The sequence below is a fragment of the Aptenodytes patagonicus genome, chromosome 29 (genome assembly GCF_965638725.1).
Source record: "Aptenodytes patagonicus chromosome 29, bAptPat1.pri.cur, whole genome shotgun sequence".
In the NCBI taxonomy this organism is placed as follows: Eukaryota; Metazoa; Chordata; class Aves; order Sphenisciformes; family Spheniscidae; genus Aptenodytes; species Aptenodytes patagonicus.
Window position 1 is genome coordinate 820,382 of NC_134977.1, and position 20,145 is coordinate 840,526.

Consider the following 20,145-nt stretch of genomic DNA (forward strand, 5'->3'; position numbering starts at 1 on the left):
CAACCCCCCCCACTCCCATCCCCCCTGCACCTGCACACAGGTACTGCCCCGACACAAACCGACACTGTCACCCCTGGCAAGGCAGCAGGAGGGCAGGGGTGGAGGTAGGAGCGCAGCAGGAGGAGGGGTTCCCAGGGCTGCCATGGGGCCTTAATGCCCCTGCCCAGGAAGGAAGGCAGCTCTGGGGCTGTGATAGAAGTTCTCGGGGTCTGCAAGGACCCCCAAGGCAGCAGGAACAGCCCATGGAGACTGGAGTCCTGGCAGAGTCATTGAAGGGGCAATCCCAGGCCCGTGTTCCCCAGCAAGTGGCTCTGTACCCTGTGCCGAGGCAGTGGGGAGGACAGCTGCCTCCTAACCACTGTGGGAGATGAGCCGTGGGCCGTGATCCCCCCTGTGGCTGGCTGGGGTGTTCAAGGCACCACGGCCACCTTAGGGCTCACTTCTGTGGGGCCATCCCCAACACAGCTCTATTGTGGCCTCTATGCTGTTGGACCAACATGGCCCAGGAAGGGCCTGGGGGAAAGAGCAACTGGGGAACACTGAGGTGAGGAGATGGGTGCTCCTGCTGGGGTGCATCACGGGACCTTGCAGAGAGCCATTTTTGTTGGAAACTTTTGCTGGCAGGATGGAAATATCAGCAGGAATATTCCCCTGGAACCATGGGCTCTCGCAGCCCCACAGCCTGACCCTGAGCCTGCTGTCCCGAGATGTGCCCATTCCCCTCCACCATGTCTTTGTGCTCTGCTCCCCCGGATCAGCCTCAGGGAGACACCCCGACACCTGGGCAGGCAAGCACCAGCTCTGGCTCAAACCCCCAAAGACTTTTATTAAGAACAAATACGGAGGCACAGCGTAAAAACAGCATAATACAAATAGAGGACATGCCCAGCTGGTTCTGCTGCCCGTGGGAAAAGGGAGACGGTTCCCTGGTGCTCACGGCTCTCCCAGCTGCACAGTCCTCTCCTCCCTCCCGGCTGCACCCAGCTGCACGGCAGGGACGGGCTCTCCTGCTCTGGGCATCAGGGACTGTTGTGCACTGTCCGCTGGTATCGCAACCTTTGTGTCCTCAGGGCGATGCGCCAGAGACACCTCTTCAGCATCGTCATAGCCCATGCTCTCTGGGGACAGGGACCAGGCATCTCCCTCAGCTCCAGGGGCCCCAGCACTTCTCTGGGAGCGCAGGTTTGCCCCTGCAAGCAGCAAGGCAGGCCATTGCACGTTTGCCCCATGGGGTGCCTCTCCTGCTCTGTAGATCTCCAGCCTCCCATCTCCTCACTAGTCCTGAGATGTTCAGGTCTCTCTCCCACCCCCTGGTCCCCGCAAGGAAAAATTCCCAGGGCAGGTTCCCCCATCCCAGGAGGTTGGGCTCTCAGTACAGCAGCGATTCATCCAGCACCAGGGATGGCACCCCAGGAACCGGTAGCGCTATCTTTCCCTCTCACCTCCGGGAGCATCCCTGGGCCCTGCTCCCTCCTCTGGCGCCCTGGGCATTTCCCAGTCTCCCTGCCCAGGGGAAGGATCCTCCCCAGGGTCAGAAACCTCCCTGGCATCATCATAGCCATCTGCTGGATCACCTCCGGGCAGGACAGGGACATCTGAAAAGAGAGGGGAGCTGGTGAGAGTGAGAAGATGCATCCCGCAGAGCAGAGGATGGGAGGATGCGCAGGGACATGGGGCTCAGACACTGGTGTTGGCAACACCACAGGAGACACCCAGTGTGCTCCCCAGCTCTGACGGTGACACTCAGTGACACCGCTGTCCATCACATGTCTGCAGGGACAGGACATCAACCCCTTCCTGCCCCTGTTACCTGGTGCTGAACGTGGACCATCCTCCTCCTCACTGTCCCTGGGGTAGGGCTGCAGCTTGGTCAGGGACCCCTCTGAATCGGAGCCTGGAGAGAGGCACAGTGGGTGTTACGGGAGTGCGCTCTGCTCCCCTGGCTTGTGGTCAGTGCTGCTGGGGACGGGGGACCCACGGAGCCAGGGCTGAGTGGGGAGGAGGGCTCAGGACTCACCCTGCTCCCCTGGGATCAACCCTGTCTCAAAGGGCCTCCCAGAGATGCCTGGGGACAGCCCCTTCCCTCACCCCTCAGGTGTCACATAGGGGTGCAGGGACAGGCAGAGAGGGGCTGTCCCCGGCTGGGATGGGCAGAGCTGGTGGGGAGGAAGCTTCTCTCCCAGGCCCAGGACCTGGCTGCTCTCCCCACAGAACCCACAGACCCCAACTCCATGGGCCAGGGGGTTGCAGTGGGTCAGCCCCGGGTGAGGGCCAGGGGAAAGAGTTCTGCACATGTGCCCCCCCATGAGGGACCCACACCCACCTGACTGACTGAACCTTGCCTGCTTCTCCCACGCTGGGCTGTAACCGATCTCCTCATACACGGCCTCAGAGAAGGGCTCCCAAGCGCGCTCGGAGCCTGCGGATAGAGGCAGGGCTGGCTCAGGGACAGGCAAAGAGGGGACAGAATCCTGCTCTGTTCCCCCAGCCCTGTTCCCCTGGGCCAGCCCAGGGCTGTCCCCACAACACAGACCCGCTGCGCTGTTCGGTCACCGCTGCCACTTCCTCAGTGAGGGCAATGTCTCCATGGAGATGAGCTGGGGCAGTGACACCCTTGCACCGTCCCTTCAGAGACAGACCTTCTGCCCTCTGGCCCCTGGGTCAGGTCCCTGGTGCTGAGCTTGGAGCAGCTCCCGCTTTTCCTCTCCCCCTGGAGCTTCCCCCTCTCTGCCCCATGGATCCAGAGCATGGCACGTGCCCTGCCATGGGGAGGTCAGGGTTGGGCAGAGGAACAGCCTGGGGGTCTGAAACCACGAGTATGGACCCTGCTGCCCCACGTTCTTCCTGGCATCTCCCCTGACCCAGAGCCCACTCCAGCACTGCCCAGAGTGCTGCCAGTGGCAGGTCCTCAGCTGTTTCCCCTCTGCTCCCATCTGTCCCAGCCCAGCTCAGCCATTTGTTTCCTTGCCTCATCCCTAACTCCTCCCTGTGTCCTGACTCTCTCTACCCCTTGCTGCTGGTGGCCCATGGTCAGGCAATCAATGGGGCAGCACATGGGAATGCAGGCAGCACACACTCTTGTCCCCCCAGCTCTGCCTGTACCACTCACTGACACCCCACAGCACCCCTGGCCTTGCCAGGAGGCATCTTCCCCTGGGACCATGGGGGACAGACCCACCTCTGCGCCCAGCCCTGGCGCTTCGCACTTGCCCGGCCAGGAGGGCCAGGAGCAGGCAGAGAAGGGCTCCCAGGATGATGCAGATGATGACGGGCAATGAGACACTCCTGCTGCTGGTCGGACGGCCCCGAGTGGGATCTGCATGGGCAGGAACACAGAAAGGGCAGCACCAGACCTGGGAGAGGTGTGGGGCCAGGACACCCCAGTCCTGACCCCCATTACACCGGGGGTAAGGGGCCCCAGCGGGTGAGTGATGGGGAAGCTCCCACCCTACTGAGTAAATGACAGCCCTATCCAACCCCCTCCACCGCTACCCCGGTGCCTCCTCTCGGGAGCTTCACACCCCGACAAGAAGGCCCTTCCCTCCGGCTGCGGGTCACAGCCTGACCTCAAGAAGACCCAGCGCAGCCAGGGAGGACAGGTTACCTGTTCGGGGCGTTGGTGCTGCCGTCCTGGGTGCAGCTGCAGAGGAAGAGAAGGAGACTGGGCTGAGAGAGTGGGCATGCAGCTACCAGGGAGCCTCCTCTCTGACATGCCGTGTGTGTGTGTGTGTTTATATGTGTGTGAATGCATGCGTGTGCTTTTAGACATCCCTGACACATCCCACACAAATTGCCCCTCCTGCAGGGCTGCTCAGGGTGGCTGGAACAGAGCCCAGGGCCCTGCTCTGGGACACGGGTAGGATAGCACAAGCACGCTGGAAGATGCCCCTGGGGCCTGCAGAGCCCTGCTGGGCAGAAGACGGAGGACATCCAGCCCTACAGAAGCAGCTGCCCACTTGGGAACAGGCTCCCATGTTCTGCAGGGACAGCCTTGCTCTCAGGAGCTCTGGAGCCATGATGGGACCCAGCAAGGAAAAACGCCTTCCCTGGCTCCTTGCCTATACCCCCGTGAGGAGTCCCAGCCCTGCCGCTCACCTGAGCAGTTCACGGAAGCATCCTCCTTGTGCCGGCAGGCACCGCTGTCCCCAGGACGAGCCCAGCAGTCCTGCAGAGATGGCTCTGTCCCCCGGCACTCCACCTGCTCCAGCCAGATGGGACCCGTCCCCTCCCCAAATGCAGCCTTGTCCAGGGCAGACACTGCAGGGCCACAGCCCAGCTGCCTGCATGCCACCTCGGCATCCTGCATGTCCCAGGAGTCATCGCACACCGTCCCCCAGGAGCCGCGGTGCCAGACCTCCACTCTGCCCAAGCACCCATTCTCGCCTCCCACGGCACGAATCTTCTCCCTGTCTGGAGAAGGCAGAGACCTTCCAGGGCACCGGGACAGAAGGCAGAGCCCTGCCAGGTGAGAGGGGCATGCAGAGGAGCAGCTACCTGTGCAGCTTGTGGAGTTTGGGCACACAGTCCCCAGGGCTGGGGGCGTTTCTGACCGTCTCCCTGCAGAAGGAAAAGCTGGCGTGAAGGGGCTGCTGCAGGGGAGTCATGCAGCAGAGGGTGGGGCAGAGCTCTGCTCACACCTCCCCGTGCTGCCTCGCTCACGGCAGCAGCTGAACCCTGGTCATTCAGGGGACACACACAGCAATGTGGGGGACCCTGACTGCTCAGCCCCAAAGGGACCCTGGTTCACAGAAAAGCAGGAGGGTGTCCATGGAGGGGACGCTCCTCGGAGCGCTGGCTGGTCTCTCCTGAGACCTTGCCTGGAGACACCTCTGCCTCCCCCGGGCACTGCTGGGAGCCCGGCTGGCAACTGCTGGTGAATGTGTGGGGCTCTGAGAGCTGAAGTCCCATTTGTGCCACCAGAAGCAGCAGGGTCTGGCACGTAAGGTCAAAGCCCCTGTGGGCCTTGTCTCTGTACTTGACTGTGCCCAGCAGGGAGCAGGAGCTGGGGGGATGCTGGAGCCCGGGTAGCTCAGAATTACCATTGCAGGTGATGTGGGTCTCATCTTGCAGGTCATCGCACGACTGTGGGTCCCAGGGAGCGGAGGGACACTGCCAGAAGGAGCTGTTTCTCTCCCCACACTCCACACGATCCAGCCAGGCGGGGCCAGACACCCTACCATAGGGCAGGCGTGTTTCCAGGAACCCTCCATCCCCGCAGCCCAGCTCCTTGCATGCCAGCGACACTGTTTCGGGAGTCATTAAGTTGGAGCAAACACTCCCCCACGTCCCGTTATAGAAAACCTGCAGGCGCCCAGAGCAGCCATCGCTGTTCTCCAGCCTCAGGTCCACGAACTCTGGGAGGAAAGTGGCCAAAGGGGAACATGCTGGTCTGGGGCTGTGGGAGCAGGGACACCCCTGCACCCCCCAGGCCCTCAGCCAGGCAAAGGCACGTCCAGCAAGTCCCCCTTGCACACATGGACAGAGAAAAGTCCCGGATGGACAGACAACCCTGCCCTCCCCACTCACCCTCAGGGACAGCTGAGCTCACCGGGGAACCCTGGTGGGACTGAGGAGACCCATGCATTGGCACCCCCGGGACGGGCTTGGGCAGGGGCTGAGAGGCAGCCAGGGACAGCCTCGGCCATTGCCATCTCTCCCCTCATCCCAGCCTCCCCAGGCACTGGGGCCTGGGGCTATGGGAGCAGAGAAGCCTCTTCACCCCCCAGGCCCTCAGCCAGGCAGAGGCACGGCCAGCAAATCACCCTTTTGCCAGGGGGCAGAGAGAAGTCCCAGACGGACAGACACCCATGCCCTCCCCACTAACCCTTGGGGACAGCACAGCTTACAAGGGACCTCTAGTGGGACTGAGGGGGTTTGTGCATGTGTGTCCCCAGGACAGGCTCAGGCAGAGTCTCAGAGGCAGCCAGGGACAGCCTCAGTCGTTGCCGCCTGTCCCCTCGTCCCAGCCTCCCTGGGCACTGGGCTCCCACCACAGCTCCCGGCACAGACCTGAGCAGACGACTCCTGCGTCCTCTTTGTGCCCACAGTCATGCTGCCCCCAGGACCCTGCTGGGCAGTCCCAGAGAGCAGCTTCGGCCCCAGAGCAGTTCACGGCATCCAGCCAGATCTGCCCAGAGCCTTCCCCGAACTGAGCAGAGCCAACCGCCTCCACCGCCCCTCCGCAGCCCAGCTGGTGGCAAACAACAGTGGCATCGGGCAGGTCCCAGCTGTCATCGCAGATGGTCCCCCAGCTGCCCTGGTAGTAGATCTCCACTCTCCCAGCGCAGCGCCCAGGCCCGTTCACCAGCCGGACCTGCCGGCTCCCTGCAGTGGGAAGAAACCCCAGCTGTCATTAGGGGCGGTGCCCACCCAGCCCAGAGCCTGGGGGGGGCCTGTGCAGTGCCACTTACCCCGGCAAACGACCCCCACGTCCTCTGCAATCCCTGCGGCCAGCATGCTCTCGGGCAGGGAGGTGTTGCAGAGGGTCAGGTTGGCCTCGTGCCCTGCACACCTGACCCCTCGCAGCCCCACAGGACCTGTCCCTCTCTGAGGCTTCGGGGGGTTGTAAGCTGTCTCTGCCTCTCCGCACCGCAGCTGCCGGCACACCACGCTGGCCTCCCGCATGTCCCAGTGGTCATCCAGGACCCTGCCCCATGTCCCGTGCTGGAAGATCTCTACTCGTCCGTCGCACCGACTCCCTCCAAGCACCAGCCGCAAGGACGCGGAGCCAGCTGGGCCTGGGGAGAGCAGCCATGCCCCAGCCCTTGGTGGCACCAGGGAGGCAAGCAGCCTGCGGCACGTCTCCAGGCTCTGGCACCCTTTCAGGGCCTTGAAGCTCTGCCTGCCTGTCCCCAGCCCTCTGCGGGAGCTCCTGGGCCAGGGCTCCATGGGGCTGGTTGCCCAGTCCCTGAGCCTTCCTGAGCCAGACGCCAGCTTTGCTGTTGGCGGGCCAGAGACACACAGCACGTCCCTGCCAATGCAGTTGGGGCAGCTTCCGCAGGAGGCAGCAATGGCCAGCAGTGGCCTGGGGATGGGCAGCACCAGGACAGGCTTTGCCCAGCCTCAGCACTGGCACTGCTGAGACACCAGGCACAGCCCACACATCTCTGCCCATCTACGTCCCTGGGAATGGGGAACTGGGAGCCTGTGTCCCTGGCAGGGAGCAGAGCGAGGGGGGCCTCTCTGAGCAAACAGGATGAGTTTGGGGCTTGCGCTGACCAGAAGGCAGGGCAAAGCCCAGCCCCGCTCTGCGGCTCAGCCCCCTGGTCTGCCGCTGCTGCCGGGGGCACCCAGGCAGCCCCTGTGATGGTGAGTTCAGGCTCTGAGGGTATCTCTCTGTGGCTGGAACAGGGCTGTCTGCAGCCAGGGGGTTGGCGATGATCCCCGCAGCGCTGCCCCGGGCCCATCCCACAGTGGGAGTTCAAAGGAGCCCAGGCCTAGTAGTGGCCCCGGAGCCTGAGCTGCTGACCCGGGGGGCAGAGACGACTGCTCCTGTTCAGTCCTCAGCTCTCCCACAGCAGAGCAGTTGGTCCGAGCAGGCAAAGCCCTCCAGATCGCTTCTGGTGAAGCCAGGGTTTCTCCAGGGAGAAATGCAGCCTGGCACTGCAATGGGGTCCCCTGCTTTGGATTTCTCTCTCATGCCAGGGGAAAATGAAGTTAATCCTGTGTTTTCCCAGCACTCACCTGAGCAAATGACAGCAGCGCTGTTCTCATGGGAGCATGGTGAGGCCCCCAAGGCAGTCACTGGGCACTGTCCCAGGTGAGCTTCTGTCCCATCACAGTGGAATGAGTCTTTCCAGACAGGGCCGGTTCCTCTCCCAAAATGCCCTCCTCTGGGAATGGACTCAGCAAACCCACAGTCGAGGTGACGACAGAGAACGTGGGCATCCGAGAGATCCCAGCGGGAGGCACAGAGAGAGCCCCAGGTCCCCAGCACATGGACCTCCACCCTCCCCTCACATGCCGTGCTGCCGTTCACCAGCCGGAACCCTGTGAACTCCGGGAAAGAGAAGGATGAGAGAGGGTGGACTTGTGCTCTCGCTCCCTCAGGAGCTAGAGGAGAGGCCAAATGGACGAGAGCCTGCCATCCTCCTCCTTCTGCATGATTTTAGGGCTGCAGACAACCACATCACCCCTGCTGTCCTCACACCTGGCACGGCACAGTCCCTGCCCTGCTCCCCTGTCCCCAGCACACCCCCTGGCATTTAACACCCCAACAGGAGTCCTTACGTGTGCAGGTGACACCAGCGGCGTCCGTGTGGGTGCAGGGCTGGTCTCTGGGGGACCCCCTGGGGCAGAACGCGAGGAAGGATTCATTCCCCACACACTGCAGCTCTCTGTCCCACATGGGACCGACACCTTCTCCAAAGTGAGCTGCTCCGGGGACGGACAGGGCTGCGCCACACTGTAACTCCCTGCAGACCACGTCGGCGGCTTTGGGACCAAACTCTGAGTCACAGACAGTTTTCCACTGGGTTCCATCATGGATCTCCACACGTCCTGAGCAGGGGCTGTTCCCTCCAACCAGCCGGACAAATCCTGGAGCAATCAAAGTCCCCTGCGAGTTCCCAGAGCCCTCTGTCCGTTACCTGACCGCATCCCACCTAATCTCCAAGGAGGCCACGGGCAAAGAGTCCCACAAGCACCCCAGCAGCTCCCAGTGGGTGCTGATGGCACAAACACATCAGGGACTGCCTGCCGCTCCTCAGACATCAGCACAGCACTCATGGGCTGGCTTTTCTTCCAAACCCACAGCCACAGATACTGCTTAGAGAAACTGCTGCTGTCCTGGAGACCCTGGGATGCCTGGCACGGGCCCTAGGCACTTGCAGCGCTTGGAGCACTTGAGCCCAGGGAGATTGGCCCAGGCACTGTTGGCTGCTGCAGCCTGCTCTGCCTGCCGAGCGCAGTGCCAGGCTGAGGAACCCCTGGGAGCTACCAGAAATGCACCTCATTCCCAGAGGGTACACACTCTATGAGTGTACCTGCGGTTCCTGTCTCCACCAGCCCCAAGCTCCAACACCCACCCGGGGAGGGGTCCTCAGCCAGGGCCAGAAGGACACGGCCAGGCATGCACAGCCCCAGCCAACAGCTGGGCAGAAGGCAGGAGAGTAGGCAGAGGAGCAGCCCTGGACTGACACAAGCTCCCAAGGCAAGGACAGGCACCAAGGAGAGCCAGAAAGTGCTAGCAAATCCCCCGTGGCACAGGGCAGACAGGGGCTGGGGCCGACAGGAGAGGCTGGGCAGCAGGTCAGCACTGCCTGCACAGGGTTGTTTCCCTGTGAGCTGGCTCTCATGGGGTGACCCTGGAAGAAGAATGGGGTGGCCATGCCACCCTGCTCTTCTGCCCAAGCCCAGTGCTCCTCCCCTGTGAGCAGCCCCTCTGCTTTGGGGGGACTCATGTCTGCCAGGGAACACAACCCAACAGTCCCTGGCCACCTTGGGCCCTTCCCTTTGGCTGTGGGTGGCCACGTGAGCTGCTCTCAGTGCCTCTGCCATGGGGGGACCTCGTCCTCCGTGCTGCCAGATAGCTCCTGCGTGAACAGGAGAAAGTTGGGAACCAACAGAGACTGTGGGGCAGGGTGGGCATTCATCTTCCAGCCCCAGGCACCGATTGAGGGTGGGCTGAGCCACATCGGGGGTCAGGCAGGGACAGGTTCCCACTGGGCTTTCCTCAGGGACCGGGGAAACCAGGAATGAAAGTCGCAGCTCAGCAGTGTGACCGGCCACACTGGGCCCTCCTCTAGTACCCCCTTGTTTCCCTGAGGGCACAGCCAGGTCCCTTCCCCCATCCCAGCCACAAAGGTGAGGAATGGGCTGATCCCTTACCTGAACACGTCACTCCAACATCGAACCTGTGATCACAGTTGTGTTGACCCCATCCATTGTGTGTACAGTCAGACAGGGCAGACTCAGTGCCATTACAACCAACTTCATCCATCCAAATGCGGCCAGATCCTGGCCCAAAGTACACACGAGCTTTAACAGCAGACCCACAGCTCAGCTGCTTACAAACCACTGCAGCATCGGCCATCTCCCAGGAGTCACCACACACGGTCCCCCACTGGCCCTGGTGTTTCACCTCCACTCTTCCAGCACAGCGTCCACCACCATCCTCCAGCCTCACCACCGCAGCCCCTTCAAACATCGACACGGGACCCGTCAGGAGGGCGCTGAGCCCCGAACTGCAGGTCTGGAGGTCCCCCCTGCCCAGGCTGAGTCACAGGCACTGGAGTGGGAGCCCTCCTCCTTCTGGGCTGTCCCCGGGGCAGTGTGGGGGTCCCTTTTCTCCCCATGGGCTGCAAAGAGCTGGGGGTGCCCAGCAGCAGACCTGCTGTGCCATTCACCACCCCACAGCCTGCAGCACCTCCTCCCACCTCAACAACCTCCTGCCCATGCCCACCCGCACACCGTGGCTGGCACTGCACAGAGCACCATCTCCTCACCATCCCAGAAACCCCTGTACAGCCCTGTGCCCTCAGGCCCACAGCTGCCTCTCCCACCCAGAGAGCCACAGGGAAGGGCAGAAGTTCAATTGACTTGAGTACCTTCTGCCCCTCATCTCAGTGGCACCTGCAAAGAAACCCGTTCTCAGAAGTATCCCGATGACCTCGCTGGTACTCACTGGCCCTGGGCTGTGGGACAAGGGAACCGGCACTTACCCCTGCACAGCTGCACCCAGAGGAGCAGCCACATCACCTGAGGGAACTGGAGTCCCTCTGTGCCCATCCTGAGCCTCCTGCCCTGCTGGCACAGCCCTGCTGCACCTCACTCCCTCTCACGGCTCCGGGGGACTCACGGGGACAACAACGGTGGGAGGGTAATATATCTCTGCAGATGCCGACCCAGCTGCAGGAGGAGCCAATCGAAGCAGCAGCACCTTTTTAGACACGATCAGGAGCTATCTCCCCTCCAACACAGCCCAGCCCTCCAATGAACTTCTCCAGCGCCGTTCATGACCATATATGAGGGATGGCTCCGCTTTGGGTGTCACGGCCACTGCGGTGGGGAATCATCACAGGACAGGGCTGTGTGGGGGGCGGGGAATGGATCTGTCACTCCTTGCATCTCGCTGTGGGGACCAGGGGCACTGAGCATCTCCTACGTTGGGCTCATCCAAGAGCCCAAGAGGCAAGTGACCAGCCATCCCCATGCCACAGGAACCACAGGGCTGGGATTGCACGAGGGTTTGTGTGAGGATGGGAAGGAAACAGCCCCTGCCCCTCCTACAGACCCTGCTGTGCTGGCAACAGCAGCTGGCAAAGGTCCTTGGCCTGGACAAGAGCTCCATCCCAGGAGTGCTGGCTTGCAAAGCCCCATGGTGGGTCCCTTGCAGGAGCTGGAGCTGGGACATGTCCCTGCCCTGGCAGCAGACATGCAGCCCAGAGGCTCAGACATGTCCCTGACTCTCAGCCTGTCACCAAGGGGCCGTTATTCCCCACAGGCAGACTGGGAGCTGGAGCCTGCAGGTGCACAAACCACAGCCCATGTGGCCTCGCAGCCCTCGCCATGCTCCCCCCGCAGCGCCCGTGCAGGAAGTCTGTGGTTTCCTCCTGGCACCGTGCCCTGGCACATCCCTGCGGTGCCCCTGAGCCACCCCCACCCCGACTGCTCCAGCCAGGGCTGCAGGGGCTGCTCCTTCAGCCTTGCAGACACGGGCCAGGCAATTCCCATCCCCCGTGATGCTCCTCTGATGCACACGGCTGCTCTGCACCAAGCCCCACAGCCACAGGGTGCTATCCGTTACATGACCTCACACCCTCCTACTTCTGCTGCTGTGTGCTCATGAGTTACACTGTCACACGTGCGGGTGTGCTGCGTATGGGCTTCTGCTGACCATGGTTCTTCCAAAAAGCCATATTTGGATGGGGCCTAAATATTATTTTGATGACATCGGAAGCACCCACACAAGCCATATGCCTGATCTTTGCCTAAAAGCTACTCAGGCACCAGTGAAATCACAAATTCGTGCACAAGCCATGTGCATACTCCTGGCCTATGCACCACTCAGCCACAGGTGATGTCATAGCATCTAAACCTGCCATGTGCCTCTTCCTGGCCTCTCAGGTATTCAGGCACCAATGACCTCACAAACACCCACACAAACTATTGGTCTGCTCCTAGCCTATCCGCTACTCAGGCACCAGTGACACAACTCAACCTACACCACCCATGGGCCTGCTCCTGGCCTATCAGATAATAGGGCGGCAGTGACTTCACAAGCACCTACACAACCCATAGGCCTTGTCCTGGCCTATCAGCTAATCAGTCACAAATGACGTTGCAAACACCTACATGAGACAAGTTCTTACTCCTGGCCTACCAGCTTCTCAGGCCCCTGTGACCTCAAAATATCCAACACAAGACATGTTTCTCCCGGCCTACCAGCTACTCAGGCACCTATGACCTCACAAAGACATTCACAAGTAATATGCCAGCTCCTGGCCTATCATCTACTCAGGCACCAGTGACCTCAGAAGTGCCTACACAATCCATAGGCCTGTTCCTGGCCTATCAGATATTCAACCCAGAGTAACCTCACAAGTAGGTATCTGTCCATTTGCCATGTACTTGCCATTGACGTACTCAGGCTCCAATGACCTCACAAGCACCTATACCTGGTCCTGGCCTATCAGCTACTCAGCCAAGAGTGACATCACAAGTACATGCCAAAGCTCTGTGTCTCCCTCTTGCCTATCAGCTACTCAGGCACCAGTGACCTGATCACCACATATCCACCTATTTGCTATCTCCGCACCTATGAGGTACAAGGGAACAAGTGACCTCATCCAATCGCTTGCTCACTCCCCCCCCAGGAGGATGGGGGAGACAACTGGAAGGGCAAAATGAGAGAAAAACTCATGGGTCAAGATAATGACACTTTAAGAAATGGTGAAAAATAAAAAAAGGAAGGAAACACGGGATGGAGAAGCAATCACTCACACCAGCAGAAAGATGCCCAGCCAGTCTCCAAGCAATGGCTACTTTGGAGAAACTCCCCTGCCAGTTTTAGTGCTGAACACGACGCCATATGGCATGGAATATCTCTTTCGTCCGTTTGGGTCAGCTATCCTGACTTTGTCCCCTCCCAGGCTCTCGCCCATCCCCAGCCTCCTCACTGTGGGGTCAGAATGAGAAACAGAGAAGGCCTTGACGTTATGCCAGCACTCATCAGCAATAGCCACAACATCAGTACGTTATCAACACCAGCCACCAGTGCAAAGCACAGCACCGTAAGGGCTGCTATCAGGCAAATGTACTCCAGCCCAGCCAGACCCAGGACAATCTCCACCCCTTATTCCATACCATTTGCATCCTGCCCAGGTCCTGTAGTATTCAATGCATTGTCATCAGCCACCACCACCCCTTTCCCTGCCCTTTGGCATGACATAAACACCGTGTACTGGGTGTGGCTGGTGTGGCTCAGGTGGACCTGGGCAAGTCCCAGCCCACTCCTGACTTCTCCCTTCACTCAGTCATCTGGAGTTTTTTGAAACATGCGATCAGGTCTGGCCTTTTCCTTTTGTTTCTATTCACATTCAAACTAGAATTGTTCACTCCATTAGCTCTTATTAAAGAAGGTTTTATCCATTTCATACCTATGCTTTTGTGGCTATATTAATTTAACTTCTATAGCTTTATACTTGTTCATAGATATGTAAACGTATACACATATACACACATATAGAAGTCTATCTATAAAAATAACGTATCTGTTCTTAAATAAATACATTTGTTAAAATAATTAGACACTCCCTTTTATAGATATATTTCTATATATGTATATATTGCATATAAATGTATATATTTGTATATCTCAGCACTTCCTGGTCCAAGGGAGGCAGGCAGCCAATCACAGGGCTACCAGAGAACACATCCGTATGACAGTATCTAGAAATGGCTGCCAGCCAATCACAATGCAGGATGAAAACACATGGGGAATGAGGATGTCAGAAATGGCAGCTGCCCTTTATGTAATGACAGGCCCTTTGTGACGTGCCCCCGGGGACACCAGGACTGGCGGCCAGTCCTGCCAGCCAATCACGGGGCTGCCTGAGCGCTCGTAGGTATGACAGTGTCAGGAAATGGCCATTAGCCAATCACAGAGCAGTATGATCTTTAACAAAATGGCAGCTCACTGCCATGGAATGGCGGCACCGTGTCATAAAATTGTGGCCAAACCAAAATGGCGGCCCCTGTGTTTGTAGGGGAAGGGCCTTCTGATGCACTTCCGGGTAAACCTGCCAGCCAATCACAGCAGAGCACATGACCGGTAGAGGAGAGCAATGTCCAGGGCAAATGGCCCCTGCAGCTGCTGGGAGGGGGCGGGACTTCCACCAGAAGCTGGTGGGTGGGGCACGTGTCGGGGCATGTCTCCCGTAGCAGTGGTGCTGGTGCTCCTGGCGTGTGCCAGGGCAGGGATGCCAACACGCACGGGGGAGGCACGTGGGGAGGTACAAACACCCCAGCCAGAGCTGGGCCTCCAGAGCTGTGGAAGCCTCCAGTTTCCTCAGGTCTCCAGACCACGCGAGTGACTGTCTCGCAAAACATATGGGTAATTAAACCGACATAAAACACTGGCCCTGTTTGAGCTCTCGGGGCAGTTTGTCTGAGCTTCGCCTCCTGGGGAACCTGCAGCTGTCCCAGCACCACCTGTGGTCACCGTCTGAAACCGTCACAAAAGGACCCCTCGCTCTGTGTGTGTGTGAGTGTCTACACATGCACTAGCATGTTCAATATTTTACTCTCGTTCATGACATCCAGCCAAAGCTGGATCACTGGATACACTCTCATCTGTGTACGGGTGTGTGGAAGGGGAATGGCTGCTCCTTTAAGGGTATCTCGTCAAGGACCTGTTTCAATGAAGGAAGGGATAATAAAACAATGAGAAAAGGAGGAAGCCATAAACAAGAACTTACAGGGACACAAACCTGACCGGCAAATGGTAAGGGAGGCAGGGATGGGAACCAAAGCTGGTCAGTCACACAAACCGATGACGGCATGTGAGAGGGTGAGAGGGTTTATTCCAGCAAGTTTATCTGACCGGGGACCTGGTTAATTGGGAAACTCAGGGGAAAAAAAGGGACTCCAGAAGCAAAATACAATGAGACACAGCCTTGACAAAACAAATATGGAGTCCATACAAGGAAGGAACCTAGCCAGTCACAGTGATTGATGGGCCATCAAGGATCTACAGGCACCACTTCCAAGAGGATCAGCTGGACTTTTCAACTGATAACGTTGTGAATCAGAGGGACCCCAGTCTGAGAGGGGTGGGGGAATCGATAGATCTGTGCAAGGCCATGAGGGACATGCAGGGGAAGGGGCAAGAGGGAGGAACGTAGAAGGGGTTAGACAGCAAAGGGTATAAAAGAGGCCAGTTGCATGTCAAACATGGTCAGTCAGTGTGCTTGTCTGGCTGAGAAATGTGCCTGACCACCACAGTCTGTCGTGTCTTCTTATATCTTCTCATAAAACCTTGTCTTAACTGTCTCTCTGTAATCTCACTCTGTCCTGTGTGTGTGCGTGTGCTGCAAGGACGAAGTGCCAGCTGCTGGTGAGACCTCTGTGTGTGTGTGTGTGTGTGTGTGTGTGAGGGGAATTTGGTGCCAGCTACTGGAGTCCGACCAAGGGTGTGGCTGTCCCTGGGCTGTGGTGTCAGCTAAGGGAGTGAGTGGGGTCTCGGTGCAGCTACTAGAGGCAAATGGGTGTCCCAGTGAAACTACTGGAGTGAAGGGTGTCCCAGTGCAGCTACTGGAGTGAGTGGGGTCCCTGGGCAGGTACTGAAGCAACTGGGGTCCCATAGCAACTGCTGGAGCATGTGATGTCTCCGTGCAGCTACTGGATTGAGTGGGGGTTCCCAGTGAGGAGACGGGAGGCTGGAGATCTACAGAGCAGGAGAGGCACCCCATGGGGCAAACGTGCAATGGCCTGCCTTGCTGCTTGCAGGGGCAAACCTGCGCTCCCAGAGAAGTGCTGGGGCCCCTGGAGCTGAGGGAGATGCCTGGTCCCTGTCCCCAGAGAGCATGGGCTATGACGATGCTGAAGAGGTGTCTCTGGCGCATCGCCCTGAGGACACAAAGGTTGCGATACCAGCGGACAGTGCACAACAGTCCCTGATGCCCAGAGCAGGAGAGCCCGTCCCTGCCGTGCAGCTGGGTGCAGCCGGGAGGGAGGAGAGGACTGTGCAGCTGGGAGAGCCGTGAGCACCAGGGAACTGTTTCCCTTTTCCCACGGGCAGCAGAACCAGCTGGGCATGTCCTCTATTTGTATTATGCTGTTTTTACGCTGTGCCTCCATATTTGTTCTTAATAAAAGTCTTTGGGGGTTTGAGCCAGAGCTGGTGCTTGCCTGCCCAGGTGTCGGGGTGTCTCCCTGCGGCTCATCTGGGGGGGAGCAGAGCACAAAGACATGGTGGAGGGGAATGGGCACATCTCGGGACAGCAGGCTCAGGGTCAGGCTGTGGGGCTGCGAGAGCCCATGGTTCCAGGGGAATATTCCTGCTGATATTTCCATCCTGCCAGCAAAAGTTTCCAACAAAAATGGCTCTCTGCAAGGTCCCGTGATGCACCCCAGCAGGAACGCCCATCTCCTCACCTCAGTGTTCCCCAGTTGCTCTTTCCCCCAGGCCCTGCCTGGGCCATGCTGGTCCAACAGCGTAGAGGCCACAATAGAGCTGTGTTGGGGTTGGCCCCACAGAAGTGAGCCCTAAGGTGGCCGTGGTGCCTTGAACACCCCAGCCAGCCACAGGGGGGATCACGGCCCATGGATCATCTCCCACAGTGGTTAGGAGGCAGCTGTCCTCCCCACTGCCTCGGCACAGGGTACAGAGCCACTTGCTGGGGAACACGGGCCTGGGATTGCCCCTTCAATGACTCTGCCAGGACTCCAGTCTCCATGGGCTGTTCCTGCTGCCTTGGGGGTCCTTGCAGACCCCGAGAACTTCTGTCACAGCCCCAGAGCTGCCTTCCTTCCTGGGCAGGGGCATTAAGGCCCCATGGCAGCCCTGGGAACCCCTCCTCCTGCTGCGCTCCTACCTCCATCCCTGCCCTCCTGCTGCCTCGCCAGGGGTGACAGTGTCAGTTTGTGTCGGGGCAGTACCTGTGTGCAGGTGCAGGGGGGATGGGAGTGGGGGGGGTTGGTGGGGGCACCTTTCCCTCAGCGTTGTGGGAGGCAGATGAGGGAGAGGCCAGGGGGAGGGAGAAAGGATCCCTGTGAGACCTGGGCTGGAATCCATAGCCGCCATCCAGCCCCTGGCCTGGAGAAGGGCCTGCCTGGGAGGGTGCTAACGTGGGCACATTTCCATGGCAGAGGGTATTTTGTGTCCCTCCCCTAATGCAGGCACTGCTGGGAGTTGAGCCAGGGTCCCTCTCCCTCGGCTGGGGCGTTCACCTGTCCCAGCTCCCATGGGCAGAGAAACCTTTCACACAGGAGCTGTGTGGGGAGAAGGGTTTGACACTTGGGCAGGAACCTGGAGCCTAAACTGCCCTCCCTGCTCCTGCTGTTGGGTCTCCACAGCCCTCCAGCTCTTCCCCGGTGGGCTTCTCTGCTGCAGGCTGGAAGGTGCGTTGGGTGTCCACAGCAGGGCTCCCTGCGGGGAGCAGCCGCAGGTCACTGCAAAGAGCAGGATCTAGCCCTAGAGCAGAAGAGGGGAGGAGGCAGCCATCACCAACAGCCTGTGCCATGACAGCGTTGGCCCATTCCCTGCTGGGAGCTCCTCCACCCCTGGGGTGACCCTGTGGGGGTCTGGGGGGAGCCCAGGCTCACACACTCCTTTGCCCTGGTCTCTAGAGGTTTCCTGCTGGCAGCCCCTGGCCCCGGAGCCAGCCCCTTCCTCCCCAGCTCTGGGCCCACCTCTCCCTGTGGACATGCAGGGCTGGAGCCTGCCCCGGTGGGCGTTTCCCAGGGGATGGAGGCTGTGTTTGCAGTGCCCATGTGCGTCACCCATCACCTTGGGGGTCTCACCCTAGGAAGGCTACTCTCTCCCATGGCCTTTCCCAGCGTGGGGCAGCAGTGCAGAGGGTTGGGGTCTCACCATCAGGCCCCTCATGTAGGTCCTCAGGAGCTGCAGGAGCCTGCACAGATCTGGGGCACAGATGATCCCGCACTGCTGCAGAGAATGAACCCAGCCTGCAGGGCCAGACTGGTCAGGCCCCAAATGCCTTGAAATGGGCTCTTTCTGCTCAGGTGTGCTGCCCCCTCACCCACACCCAGGGCCTGGCTCTCATTTCCCTGAGGAGGAGGAGGAGGCAAACCTCTGCCAGGTGCCAGAGTAAGGGAGAAATACTACACCTGCGGGAGGGCCGAGCTGGTGGGGAGGTGGCATGGGACAGACACTGGGCTTTTCTCCCCTGTCCCTGCCTGGGGTGGCTTGAATCTGCAGGTCAGTGTCCATACTGGCGCCCACCATCCTGTGTTCAGAAGATATCCCCACAACCCCCCTTCTTCTTTGCTTCATTTTTATACCTTATTTCTCTGAATCTGGGCTCACTGTTCCCAGGGGCTGGGCACCCTGCAGTGAAACATTGGGTCTCACACCCCGTTTTGGTTGCAGAGGTTTTTGTCAGAGGAGCAGCCGAGGCACCATCTCCTTGCCTTCCCCACCTCTGCACAGCTGTGGACAGGCCTGTGCTTCCCTGTTCCCATTGACATGAGGTGGACAGAGCCACCAACCCCCCCAGGAACAAGAGGTGGGTGCCGGCCCCACCAGTCCCACCTCTGCAGAGCTATGCCTGACCTCAGCAGCTCCGGGTTCCCTGAGCTGAGGCTCTGCTCAAGCCAGTGGTGATGGCAGAGGGAAAAGGACCGGGAGACAGGGTCAGGGTAAGGAGTGTCGCTCCTCCAGCTCGGACATCCCTACCCGTTGGCACAGACAGGTACTTCCCACGTGGTATGGGATCTCCACCTGGAGGCAGGACAATCTCACAGCCTTACCCCTGGAGAGCCACCAGGGCAGTGTGGCCCTGGTCTCAAAGGACACCTGGGCTGGACCAGCACCCTCACACCACCTCTCTCAGTGCAGCCAGGAAGGATTGCCAGCACCCAGTCTGCTGCTGATGTCTATCCCCTCCCTGAGGGCCACCCCTTGCCTCCAAGCAGGGCCCCTGGTTGGTGTGTGGGGTGGATCTGTGGTGCAGGGTAGTGACCTGAGCTCAGGTCCAGCACAGCTGCCTGCCTCTCCTCCAGGAGGGGGCTCAGCAGAGGCAGTGCACACAGCCCTCCTCACTCCTCAGCCAGGCCCTGGGAGGTCAGGGCAGGCCCACAGCACCTGGAGAGGAGCAGTGCCCCAGCTCCAGCACTCACCCACTTGAGGCCAGGGAGTAAGAGCAAAAGCAGCCCTGGAGATGGAAGCCAGGACCTCCCACATGCAAAGTGGTTCCTCTTCCACTGACCTACACCCCTTTGGCACCTGCCAGCAGCAGGAACACTCTCCTCCCATGACGTGTCTATGAGAAGCACAGCCCTGTTGTCCCCTGTGTGCCTAGGTGTCCTGGTTTTGGCAGGGATAGAGTTAATTTCCTTCCTAGTAGCTGGTACAGTGCTGTGCTTTGGATTTAGGATGAGAACAATGTTGATAACACACCGATGTTTCAGTTGTTGCTGAGCAGTGCTTACACTAGTCAAGGACTTTTCAGCTTCCCATGCTCTGCGGACTGAGAAGGCTGGAGGTGCACAAGAAGCTGGGAGGGGGCACAGCCAGGACAGCTGACCCAAACTGGCCAATGGGACATTCCATACCATGTGACATCATGCTCAGTATATAAACTGGGGGAAAGCTAGCCGGGGGGGCCGCTGCTCAGGGACTGGCTGGGCATCGGTCGGCGGGTGGTGAGCAATTGCGCTGTGCATCACTTGCTGTGTATATTATTATTATTATTGTTATTATTATTATTATTATTGTTATTATTTTTTTTTCAATTATTAAACTGTTTTTATCTCAACCCACGAGTTTTCTCACTTCTACTCTTCCAATTCTCTCCCCCATCCCACTGCGGGGGGGGGGCGGGGGAGTGAGCGAGCAGCTGTGTGGTGCTCAGTTGCCGACTGAGGTTAAACCACGCAGTCCTTTTTGGCGCCCAACGTGGGGCTCGAAGGGTTTGAGATAATAACAGATTACCCGGAGCGCATTAAGGAATTTATATCTGT

General features: G+C 59.4%; 1 protein-coding gene and 1 pseudogene across 1 annotated transcript in view; both read right to left on the reverse strand.

The window, feature by feature from the left end:
• Nucleotides 1–933: 933 nt before the first annotated feature.
• LOC143171641 (scavenger receptor cysteine-rich type 1 protein M130-like) overlaps nucleotides 934–20,145 on the reverse strand; it is a 107,988-nt gene continuing 88,776 nt past the window's right edge. The window contains exons 8-21 of the mRNA XM_076360685.1: nucleotides 9,829–10,137; nucleotides 8,230–8,538; nucleotides 7,684–7,998; nucleotides 6,411–6,737; nucleotides 6,010–6,324; nucleotides 5,040–5,354; nucleotides 4,495–4,557; nucleotides 4,096–4,410; nucleotides 3,605–3,640; nucleotides 3,179–3,316; nucleotides 2,324–2,419; nucleotides 1,811–1,894; nucleotides 1,443–1,595; nucleotides 934–1,190 (exon numbers count right to left, since the gene is read on the reverse strand). Coding sequence (XP_076216800.1) covers nucleotides 934–1,190; nucleotides 1,443–1,595; nucleotides 1,811–1,894; nucleotides 2,324–2,419; nucleotides 3,179–3,316; nucleotides 3,605–3,640; nucleotides 4,096–4,410; nucleotides 4,495–4,557; nucleotides 5,040–5,354; nucleotides 6,010–6,324; nucleotides 6,411–6,737; nucleotides 7,684–7,998; nucleotides 8,230–8,538; nucleotides 9,829–10,137 — 3,032 coding nt within the window. The remainder of the gene's footprint in view (nucleotides 1,191–1,442; nucleotides 1,596–1,810; nucleotides 1,895–2,323; nucleotides 2,420–3,178; nucleotides 3,317–3,604; nucleotides 3,641–4,095; nucleotides 4,411–4,494; nucleotides 4,558–5,039; nucleotides 5,355–6,009; nucleotides 6,325–6,410; nucleotides 6,738–7,683; nucleotides 7,999–8,229; nucleotides 8,539–9,828; nucleotides 10,138–20,145) is intronic.
• The window catches only part of LOC143171617 (polyunsaturated fatty acid lipoxygenase ALOX15B-like), a 31,988-nt pseudogene continuing 28,224 nt past the window's right edge, over nucleotides 16,382–20,145 (reverse strand).